The sequence below is a fragment of the Bufo gargarizans genome, chromosome 10 (genome assembly GCF_014858855.1).
Source record: "Bufo gargarizans isolate SCDJY-AF-19 chromosome 10, ASM1485885v1, whole genome shotgun sequence".
Taxonomy (NCBI): Eukaryota; Metazoa; Chordata; class Amphibia; order Anura; family Bufonidae; genus Bufo; species Bufo gargarizans.
In genome coordinates this window covers 132,152,774-132,165,180 of record NC_058089.1, presented here as the reverse complement: position 1 = coordinate 132,165,180, position 12,407 = coordinate 132,152,774, and the positions used below count along the sequence as shown (strand labels likewise).

The 12,407-nt window shown below is 39.9% G+C and overlaps 1 protein-coding gene across 1 annotated transcript in view; it reads right to left on the bottom strand.

Annotated features, from left to right (window-relative positions):
• Positions 1 to 1,563: 1,563 nt before the first annotated feature.
• Positions 1,564 to 12,407, bottom strand: part of ZNF469 (zinc finger protein 469) — a 425,851-nt gene continuing 415,007 nt past the window's right edge. Inside the window, exon 6 of the mRNA XM_044270254.1 lies at positions 1,564 to 12,398. Coding sequence (XP_044126189.1) covers positions 3,878 to 12,398 — 8,521 coding nt within the window. The 3' untranslated portion in view covers positions 1,564 to 3,877. The remainder of the gene's footprint in view (positions 12,399 to 12,407) is intronic.

Below are 12,407 nucleotides of genomic sequence, written 5' to 3'. Positions count from 1 at the left end.
CGCTACGATATGCCCCCATTGTCTGATAGGTGCGGGACCCGCACCTACAATGAGAACAGAGCTGGGAGAGCTGTGGCTGGAGGACCCGGGATTTCCCAGCGTTTGTCCACCACCAAGCGCTGCTCCCATAGAAGTGAATGGGAGTGCACCGAGCACACGCGGCCCACTGCTCCCATTCATTTCATTGGGGCAGACAGAAATAGCCGAGCCAGTGCTGGGCTATTTTCGGCGGCCCCATAGAAATGAATGGTGGGCGGCTGTCCACTCCGTTCTCATTGTAGGTGCGGGTCCCAGAGGTGGGACCCGCACCTATCAGACAATGGGGGCATCTCCTAGCGATATTCCCCCATCGTCTGAGATGGCAAAACCCCTTTTAGCCAGATTCTCATCAGTAACTGAAAGCTGTGCATGCAAAACGGCTCATTATCTTTAATAAAGACCAATTGAAATATTATTTTTTTTAGCTCAAATGAGTACAATGCAATAATAAAAAAATGTCCCTAAAGGTTCACATAGCCTTAAGGCTACTTTCACACTAGCGTTCGTCGGTCCGCTCGTGAGTTCCGTTTGAAGGGGCTCACGAGCGGACCCGAACGCAGCCGTCCAGCCCTAATGCAGTCTGAATGGAGCGGATCCGCTCAGACTGCATCAGTCTGGCGGCGTTCAGCCTCCGCTCCGCTCGCCTCCGCACGGACAGGCGGACAGCTGAATGCTGCTTGCAGCGTTCGGGTGTCCGCCTGGCCGTGCGGAGGCGTGCGGATCCGTCCAGACTTACAATGTAAGTCAATGGGGACGGATCCGTATGAAGATGCCACAATATGGCTCAATCTTCATGCGGATCCGTCCCCCATTGACTTTACATTGAAAGTCTGGACGGATCCGTACGAGGCTATTTTCACACTTAGCTGTTTTTATGCTAAAATAATGCAGACGGATCCGTACTGAACGGAGCCTCCGTCTGCATTATTATGATCGGATCCGTTCAGAACGGATCCGATCGAACGCTAGTGTGAAAGTAGCCTTAACTAGTAATACGGAATCTTTGGTTTCAAACTATATATCAGCTCCCAGTGCTCTGTAACAGGCTGCCTGCAGATCAAAGGTTTCTTTAAAAGGAGTTATCCTGGAATTTGATTTTGATGGTCTATCCTCAAAATAAGTCATCAATATCAGATCAGTGAGTGTCTGACCAGTTTTACCAAACTTTTTAAACTGTTAACTTTTTTCCCCTACAGCTGAAACTGTCATAGGAGCCCTAGTGTCACGAAAAGAGCCTTGACAAGTGACAGCCCTTACTGTCAGGACTGCTGGAACTAGTTAGATCCAACATCATGATCAAGTGACCTGTCGTCTGGCAGTCCCTGCAGCTGCCTCCGTGACATGCACAGCGCCCATGTGAGTCTTGTCTATTTCCGCGGGTGTCCGGCCAGTCTTAATAAAAGTGTCCTTTGTCTTTAGTTGGTGAATTGTGTTGGCTGCTGCATTTCCCATACTGCTTATACCACAGGCTGCAAATCGTAAGGTTTGTTGCAAGCAAGTGCATTCACGAATAAGCAGACGCTCCTTATTTTATATTTTATTTAACAACAATATAAAGAGGAATTTTAAGTCATACAAAATAATGATATAAAAATGCATTATGCTCTTTCTGCTCTTTTTGGACACAAATATCAAAATAAAATCTTTTGAATTAGTCATTGCACCAAATAACTAGAATATATTTTATACAATACAATGTTCTTTAATGATACATATAAACAAGTTAAGACCTTGCATGTTGGTACATTTCTCAGGATTCTGTGCTGGAAGAGTACTCTGGTCTTACAAGCTACATCAGTGCTTTAGGATACTAACATCTCTTAGAGGTTTTCAGCTGAACCAGAGTGACCATCCGTTGCACCTGAGTTTTCATGTCTCGGTATATAGGAGATATAGTTGCATATAGGCTTACAGAAGCTAGATAGAGGGAGAGTGATTTTAACACTGTTCCGGCACTGGACAATGAACATTTATTTCAGTTTTTTTCACATTAATTGAACTATAAACAAATAGCACCATGGATATCATTATGCAACAGATTGTGGATTGAGTTACAGTAAGATTGTCAAGAATAAAATATTATTATAAAGTCCTTCAAAGATGTGACACCTCAAGTTCTTCTGAAGTGTCTGCAGCATTGCGGTTTATTAATGCATCACCAGAAGCTGAGAAGGCACATTTTAATTTACATTCTCATGTTAAAGAGTAGCAAAATACTTTCAATGTATTCATTTACAGTGGTCACAGAAATTGTATGTTCTGGTGAGTGTTTTATGTCTATGGGAGTATATACGCTCAAAGAGTATTGGTAAGTCTTTCTGTGCATGTCTTCTTTGCAATTCTTCATCTGTGTATTGGCACATAGGACAGAAATTGTAGGGGTCGACTACATGGTGGTATTGGTCGTGCCCAGGAATCACAGCAGGATTGCAGTGTAGTGGCACTAGTGTAGAAGTTAATGGGGTCGCAGCTTAGCTCACACAAGTGACACAACCCTAGAATTGGATGTTTTTTTATTCTGGGGTTGTGGTTGCAACACACGTGCAAATCGTGTTATTATCCTATTCATTTCTATGCTACACTGTGATCCTTGAGTGCGACGGCTGTCACATGACCGAGATTGCCCTTAACCAATGCACAGGTTATATAGGAATAGGCTACGCTGACGAATTAGAAAAACACAGATGAAAAAAAAAATACTGGTATAAAAGAGAAAGATAAATATATTTGGCAGATATGCCAGGGGCACAGTCTTTGTGCTCCCTCTATTGATTGTGATTGACACGTGACTCACTAGTGTCACTACATGTGCTAGGATTCCCGGCTCACAGCAATGTCACGTTTCCATATCAGTATGGAGGCAGTTTACTTAAAACATGTCTTAAAAAAAAAAAAAAATTAAATAGTTGTATTTTTACTTAATAGGCAGCATTCATAAAAACCATGGAAGCATTTCTTACATACCATTAATACAGTGTATTTTATAGTACATTTGTATGCACAATAAGGCACTCTTTTGGACTAGGGAAATAACACACATGCCTCTGTCCACCACATATAATAGAGGACGATTGTAAGCTGACTGCACACTGGTTGTCTATACTATTAGTATTCATCCTGTCTTGTAGTTGATACAGTTTATTATTTGCTACCTATGTTTGTGTTCAGCAATTTTAGTTCCATTTATACAATTTTTTTTGTGTTTGGGCAATGGTTAATAATACTTTGGTAAATTAATAAATTATCAATCTATGTTTTTTATCAGTCTGCTTCTTGTCATTTAGATCTGTAATCAGGCTTTATTTCTAAAGAATATCGTGTTATATTTAAAAAGCTATACATGTATTTCATGTGTGTGTAATAATTTGAACTAGTGACTAGTTGACCAGCTAGGAACCAAACTATTTGTCAAAATATAACTTTTCTTATACCCAAGACCTTGACTATGTGCTGAAAAATAGTATAAAAGTATAGGGAGAGTCTCTTTTTTCAATTACTATTATTATTTTATTGAAGAGCACAGGTTAAGTTATTTTTTACTTATAACCCCATCTCTTCATCCTGAACAAAAAAAAAGGAACTATATACAACAGTAGAAAAGAGCTTTTGACTGGTATGCTTGTCCAAAGAAATAAAAACGTTGGGTTAGGTTCTGTATAGTCAAAATTCATATGCATATTCCAACATTAGCATAACAAATCAAGTGCATCAAAGTAGATTACAGCACAAAGGGACTCATTTACAATGGAGGCAGTGCAAGTTCGGCAAAGCTTAGGGAATGCATCAATAAAAAAAAAGTTTTTTTTGTTGTTGTTTTTAGGACATGGGTCACTTAATGTCATTCTGTAACATCCCTTCTTAAAGGAATTTTAAAGCTAGTAAGTTTCTGCCCAAAGAGTTGGCTTAACAAAGTATTCTGTGACTCGGCAGTCCTATAATTTGATGGCTCAGTGGGTTTTGTGTTGTGGGCCATTTTACGTTTGTTGTTCGAATACAGAGCAGAGGTTTTTGGTAAAAAGTGATTACTTTTTGGAACAGCAGTTCTTCTGCTCTTGTACTCCCCATTGATAGACTGGGAGTTCAGTCTCTTCAGGTTGTGGGTGTCCAGCACAGCTTTCTTCAACTGACTGCCCATTGCTCCAGTATGTGGCTTGGGGTGAGTCCTGGTGCCTGGAATTTCATCTTTTGTGTCCAGAAGACCACGTATCCATTCTGACTTTTTTGCAGAGGTTTCATGTTTTCCAGTCACTACAACTTTGGTCTTTTTTTTCTTCACTTCAACAACATTTTCCTGGGAGGCTGCATTGCTTTTATGGATAGAAATTTTGTGTTCTTTGCGTTTCCTTTGGTGTAGTTTTTGGCATATTTCTCCTGACATTAGTTTAAAATCTGTGTTATTTTTCGACAAATTTACAGTCAGTTCTTTTTTTGCTATCTTCATTGGGTTTGAATTTGTTTCCTTCAAATTACAGGCACCCTGATCCTTTGGTTGAAAGGTTTCCGACTTTAATTTAGGTGTGAAGATTTTCAGTAACTCTTCGCTGTGAGGCTCTGTGACTCTTAGCTCTGTAAGTTGGCTGGCTGACTTGTTCTTTTTCAGGCCTTTTACTAAAGTTTCTATGTCAGTCATAAGAGATTTTTCAGTGGGAGGAAGTGAAACAAGTGTCCGAGACCCTGATGTTTCTTCTTTATCACCCTCTGCACCTTTATGTAGTAACAATTGGAGCTCTGCAGTCGTGTCATTGGCTGGCAGCATTCTCGTAACTGAAGTAAGAGGTTCTGCAGGCTCTTCTGTGAGCAGTTGAGCGAGATCATTGTCTGCTTTGATTTCCGAGGTTTGTATGTCTGTTGATTCCACTAGTTTACACGGTGGTCGATTATCTGTTGACAGGTTTGTACTGTCCGTGTATTCAGCAACATTTTCCTGTGTACCTGCAGGGGACTCTGTTGTCGCTCCAGTGTCACCAATTATACCATCATCTTTCTCACTTATTTTCACATCACATATTTGAGGAGACAACAGACATTCTTGATTAATAAATTGAACCTGCTCTTCCTTTCCTTCTGCTTGGAGTTCTGGGGCATCCATCACTATCTCCTCTATTTTTACTGTGCTTTCTTGTTCATTTTCCATATTTTCTTCTCTCATTTCGTCAAAAACCACACCAGGTGAAAGTTTTGGGTATTGAGAAAGGTCGCCATCATCAGTGCCTGATACATCTCCACACATATGAGAATAAGTAGACTTTCGCTTTTTTGGAGGAGGCACATCATCATATGTAGGAGAATCTTTTATTTTCAGCTTGAGCTCCTTTCCAGAAAATGTTGGCCTGGTTACGCCTCTGAATTTAAACGTCAAACTTCCACCAATCAGATGTTTTTCCATGTGTCTGTCGTACTGTTCTTTTTTAGAAAATGTGTAGTTGCATGTGCTACAGATGAACGACTTCTTTATCACATGCATGACATCAGCACATAGCTCACATGCATACAGTGTGGTGTGCTTTATTTCAGACTTTTCTGCTAATTCGTGTTCACTGTGAAGATGAGTTCTCAACTCCTGTGCTTCCTGGTAAGATTTCGGACATTTGTGACACAGGTATATTTTTTGCAAGCTGTGGACAACAAGGTGCCGTTGTAGTTTGAAAGGTTTGGGGAACTGCTTCCCACAGTGGTGGCAGTCTCTGGAAGGGTCTTTACAATGAGGATGCATGGCTGCGTTCTTTGAAATGATGTCACTCTTTTGAGAGCCGTCAGGACTAACTGAAAGCTTTACTTGTTGGACTGGAGCAGGTGCAACAACATGGATAAAGTTCTCAGGTTCTTTTTCGCCAGTCGCTTCATCTTCAGACTGCTGTTCAATCTGATCTGGTCTTTTACTCAGTGAACCTTTATCATCTGACTCTGAAATCTTCGATAAGGTGCTAGGTGTTCTGTATATAAAGGTGCTGAGAAATGTCCTTACCATACCATCGCCTCCAAAACAGCCTGGAATGCCCATCACAGATTTCTGTGCTTGGCCTTTCCTAGCAAACTGAGTAGCATGCTCTCTTAAGTGCTCATTATACATCCATACATCAGAGATTTCTTTTAAACACATTCCACAAATCCAGAGTCCTGCCTTGTTTTTTGCATGCTTGTCTTTCAGGTGATCTCTTAACTGTTCACGAGAACTGAACTTGCGTTGAACACACATATAACAGGTTGGAGGAGGTGAAGGGTTATGGGTTAGCTTATGAAAATCCAGCTCGCCTAAAGTGAGAAACCATTGAAAGCACACTTTACATTTATATTGCTTGTCTTTGCTTTTCATTTTTACATTGTTGTGATTTCTTGCTTGCTTTTTGTCATTGCACTTATTTTTGCTATTCCTTTTACGTTTCTCTGGCATTTGGTTAATATCTAATGTTTCTAAATCAGATTGGTCAGAGTCATCTCCACAAGCACTAAAAAAAGACAGCTCTCTCATATCAAACTTTGTACTAAGCATCTTCATGTCGATAGTAGGCACCTCAGGAAGATCGGCTTCATCACCAGCACTGCAGTTGAAGAAATCTTCTGTTTGTGAGTCTCTTGTGTCTGGACTCATTTCTACAGAAAAATCCAAAGGTTCAGCAGAAGACTTGTAAAGGGTACTGTGAGAGGGTACATCTCTGTCTTCCGTTTCAATCCTATCAATACTTGACAGTACATTATTTTCCATATTCTGGCATGCTAAAGAGAGTATCTTGCCTTCATCTCCCTTACTGGTTTCCTTTGAAGAACCGAGGTGTTCATAATTGGTGACGTGTTCATTTTGATTAGCTAAATGACTGCTATCTATTGTCGATTCAAGTGAAATGTTACCGCAGTCACTTGAGTAGTTTATTTGTGGGGTATGACATTGTTCAGCTATATCCGCATGTTTAAAATCTGACTCGAAAGGTGTCGTTTGTCGTTTGTTTCTTTTCCCATAAACACGGGTGCATTTTCTCCTAATGAAATGATCATCTCTTGGAAATAATTGGGAAAATGAATTGTCGTCATCAAATAATATGTGAAAGTCAGTTACTGTTTCTTTGGGCATGTTTGACACTTCGCCTTCTGTATGTGCTTGGGCAGGTCCTCCAGTTAATAGACTTTGATCATTAGCCATCATAGTATCCACAGGTTGAATTTTGCATTCATTTATGTCTTTGTTTTGACGGTTTAGTTTTTTTGCCCATGTTTCCTCTTGAAGCAAACTCTCACTGTTCATTTCCATGTCTAAAACGTCGCTCACCAGCTTTTCATCTTCATCTATCGTTACCGCAGTTAAGTAAGTTTCTAAGGTGTCATTTTTCAGACTGATTTCTGTATGTGCCATGTCTTTATGTACGGACTGTTCCAAGCCCATCTCTGAGGAGTTGAAGCTGTTCGATTGTCCAATGGCCTTCAAAATATTAGTTTTTAGGACGTTTAAGACATCATCAGAAGGAATTTGTGACTCTGTAGATTTGTTAGAGGACTTGCGTTTTCTTTTCTTGACTTTTCCATTCATCTTACTGTTGCTTACTGAATCAGATATGACAGAGTCTTCACAGTTTTTGGCTGTCGGAGGTCTCTGTTCATCTGTTATTAGGATCTGAGATTGAAGGTTACTGTCTGAGTTGAGCAAATCTGCAATTATGTTCTGAGATGTCATGTTGAGATTGTGTTGACTGTCATTATTGTCATTCCACTCACATGTTGCGTTTTTCACGTTAAGTGGTTTAACACTAATCACACCATCTTTTTGTGATACTAGTGGCCCATTATGCTTAACCGCTTTGTGTCTCATCAGTCCTGGTTTAGAACGAAAAGATGCTGAACATATGTCACAGGTTAGTGCTAGTCCAGCTAATTTCTTTTCTTTGATGGGACTGCTTTTTGGTGAAATTCCAATGCTCTGGAGTATTTCCTTGCTCTTGTCACCTTCTAGAATTCTAAGGACACCATCTATAATAGAGTTCATATCATTGGTACACCTGTTGGCAGAGTCATCTGTGGAAATCTTCTCAGCTCCCATATTGTGGAGACCTGGAACTAATTGTGCAGCTGTTTTTTCTGTAGTATTTTTATGACCGGTAAACTCTACAAACCCCTGATCAGCAGTCCCCACCAGGTCACACCCTGAAGCTGATGACCTGTCCTTGTTCAGAAATACATGTTCCATATCTGAACCATCATGTATGTTGTCCCAGTCACACTTATCTGCCTCTTCTTTTTGATTACACATTGATGGCCCTACAGGTGTTTGTACACTTTCCTGAAAAATATCACTTTGCAAAGTAAGGTAGTTAGTATTTTCTTCAGTATAAATTGGGTAGGTATCATTTGTTGGTATTGATTGACACCCAAGAATCATGTCCGTAACAGATTCTTGTTGTTGACCTTCATAATGCACACAAACTAATTCAGAGCAGAAGCATGGGGTTACTTTTCCTCCCACAACTGGTTTCATTAAGACTTTCTCTTCTGCCAGTTTGTGGCTGTTATCTATTGTCAAAGTTTTGTCTTTCTGCAGATAAAGCTGTATATCCATGTCTGGCACAGACTGTTTTGCTAATTCCTCTTTATTTTGACATTTTTGAGTGCTTTTGCACAGTGAATCCCTTTCTTTTGAACTTAAGCCATCATCCGTAGATGTATATGACAGTCTTTGTGGGGAAATTGAGTCTTGTGCCACATGAGAGAGCAGGTCAAACCCCAACCCAGAATGTGCTGTAGGTATGCTTAGAAGATGTGCATCATAGTCTTTATCACATAGGACTTCATTAGTGTTAGGAGGCAAAGGGAAATGAGTGGAAGAATTGTCAACCACAGCCATTGCATCACCTTTATCTTCGGCCAACAGAGAAGCTTCCTTAATGTTATCAGTTCCCAGAAATAGTTCTGTTCCCTGGGGGATATCCATTTGCTTTTGATTATTCTTTTGGATTCTAAAAACAGAGACTTCACTACTCAGGTTATGTGTCTCATCATTCTTTCTGGAAATGTGTGGCTCTTTGGGTTCTAAGGTTCCAGTTTCCTGAAAGTCTGCTTTTGTCATATCAGATATTTGTTTCTGAACATCGATCAATGTGGATGTCATTTTACCACCCGTGTATGGTTCATTATCAAATGCTGCGCTGGTTTTCGTTGGTGTTCCCTTTTTTGTAAGTGATTTTTTACTGTCAATTTCTTCATAGTTTGCTCCATTTCCATTATTTATTATATCATTCCTCAAGCCACCTGTGACAATGTTGAGAACACTCAGTTCAATGCAATCTGTAATGTTTGCTTGTTTGTCCTCACATTGAGCCTCATGACTTAATGCGTCCAGTAACGTGCAGCAATTAGAGCCCGTATGATCAATGTCTGTCTGTTTTGTGCAGGATTCAGAAAGCTGTAATGCCCCATTTTCTTCCACTACCTTTGAATTCTTCCTGGATTCTCCAATAGATGTATATGCGCTCTCCACAGGGCATAAAACGGGACTCTCTTCTTCTGATACTGCTGAAGCAGCTAATAGCATGGGGAAACATTGTATAAGCATGTCTTCCTCGTTATTTTTGGCTGTTCTTGCTACAAATAGTTGGAGCTGTTGCAAAGGATTTTCCGCAGATTCTTTAGAAGGTAAGGATTTTTCACTAATTGCATTCTCCTCTTTTACCAGGATTGGCATGTCAAGAAGAACAAGGTCTATTTGATTGTTATCATCCTGTAATCCTTCTTTATTGTGCAAAATGAAATTCTTTTTGCTGTACTCTGTGTCTGTTGCATGCTCTGAACTTGTAGAGAGCTGTGGTCTCTCTTCTGCAGTGCTCTTCTTCTGCATTGGACTGTCAATTATATTTAAAAGAGTGCTGTCGTCTTGCAAAGCAAATTCAGAATCCATTTCTGTCACGCTTTGTACAGGTTCCAGCTTTGGTGGGTCATCATACCGATCTTCAACTTTCTGTTGTTTAACAGACAGATTTTGTAAATCAATTTGCTGGATTTCCTTTCCATGTGTATCTTTATTTTCATTGTTTTTAGAAAGCTGTGCTTCATTTGGCACCAGTGTCTCATTCAGAAGGTCATGGTCAGGATATGTTGGATATGTGATTGGATTTGAGAGGTTAGACAAGCATTTGTCAGGCATGGCAGTCAGAGGGCTATTTCCCAGTAAGCCCATTCCTTCTGTCATGCATGCACCATTTTTCATATTTGTCTGTTTGCAACACTGGATGTCTGAAGTGAAGGAATCAAATTGAAGTGAACTAGTCCAAGAGTTCCTGACATTTTCACAGCTTCTATCAACTTTTGCAAGTGGTTGGGAATCCTGAAGTTGAGGTGTTGCGTGGTCTGGGCTGTGTACATTGTTAGGAATTTCATTAAAGTATGCATTATTTCTGCAGCTTTCAGTTGGATCGGCGGCCATCTCTGTTACTGTGAGGGTACAGTCTGTGAGCTCCTGGTTAACATGATCTTTACTCAGTATTTTTGAAGACGTGTCATTATGCTCTTTCCTTGTTTGAAGCTGACTCTCTAATTCAGTTACCAGTCTTTTGATTTCTAGTTCGTCTTCTGAAATGTTGCTAATAAATGCTGCGTTGTAATCTGAGAGGATTATTTGCTCTGATGACACTGCTATGTGTTCAGCATACTTCTCTGTGCTTGGATTTTCTTGTATGTGGAATGGAGGAACATTATCTGTCGACATTGAAATGCTTCCAATAAGATCCCAACTTTTCTCTTGCAAGAACTCTGGAAATTGTTCAAAGTTGCTCGATTTGCGGGATTGGTTGAATTCTGTAAAGTTCTCTTTTGAAATTGTTGCAGTGTTGTACATCGGAGTGTCAAAGTCAGAAATTGGTAACTCTGCAAATATAGAAGACGAATCAAATGAAAGGCCGGCTGAAACTTTGTCATTGTTGTCTGGTGGATAAGATGTATGTTCTGAACATTTATTCTCAAATGAGCACATGCTATCAGTATTACTTTGATCTGCATGTATCTGCTCAACATCAGCAGAAGCACCGTTTTGACTTTCAGAGAAAATATGATTTCTGTATAGATGGTGCACCTCTTTATTGTGTGAATATTGTTGGCATTCAGCTCCATAGGATTTGTCGTTTTGTTGTGGCAATATAGCTACTGCCGAATCTCCAGTATAGCATGGCACCGATATTGAAAAGTCTTTGCTGCCATTGCATATTTTTTCATTTAAGTACTTTTCATTACAGAAAGTTGGATTTATTTCACATGATATAGAGTTCAGTTGTTTCTCTTGGTAGTTTGTATTTGTGACATTGAAAGAAGAATGCTGCTGAGGTGGAGCATTTACCGTGTAATTGTCTTGTGATAAGGTGCTAGCTGCCATTGCTTCTTGGTAAGTGCTTAGTCTTTCCTCTATGTTGTTCTCGAGATCCTGAATTCCATGTGTTTTACCTGTGTTTTTCTTTGTAAAATCAGTGGTTTGTTGTAGTTTTTTTATATTTTCGTCATAGTGTGTTTCGCTAATCTTTTGGTTTGCTTTTGAACTTGTAAGCAGGAATTTAGCAGATGCAAACCTCTTTGTTCCTTTGGTAAAGTCTGCATGTAGTGCTGTGGCTGGTGGATTTTCTCGGAGTAGAGGCCTTACCAAGTTTCTCTCTGCATTATTCTGAGACTGAGTGCTTAAACTTTTGCACCTTGCCATGCACTCCTGTTCATTTTCAGAATCTGTGTGTTCAGTGCTTTTTGGACTTGTCCCAGTCTCGCTTGAAATACTGGTGCTCTGCTCGCTGCTATTTGATGACTGACTGTTTCTTCTCCGAATTCTACTTGAGGTCTCTTTATTTGTGTTCCTCAAATCTTTGCTTTGCAGCTGGAATCTTGTGGCCTCTCCCATACGCCATATTGGTTCCTTTAGTTTTGTTTTGGTTTCTCTCCCTTGTATATGCCGATTAAAATTGTACTTCAGGCTGCCATTTGGCCTGTTTTGTGGCAAAGAAGGAGCGAGTTCATCATCGGAATCTGAGATATAGTCATATTCACCAAACGGATGCGTTTTTGTAGGAGGATAAAGTCTCTCAGTTACCAGTGAAAACTGCAGATTTTTATTACTCTTTACATGTAGCTTGTGAAGTTTATTTTTTTGTTGCACAATTTTGTGTATAAGCTCTTTACTCCAGGTCCCATTGTGAGCTTTCTTCTTCTTAGTGTCTTTAAATCCGGCCCTGCGTGGCTTTGATGTTTCTGTGAGGGGAAGATCTTGTGGATCAGTTTTCTCTAGTCTCCCTTGGTGGGATTCATAAGATTTTATTTCTCCACCATCAATATATTTAAAATCAGATTTATTTAGAGACGTTTTCTTTTTTTCCTGTGAAGTTGTTCTTTTATTAGCGTCATCTGACTTCTGCCAT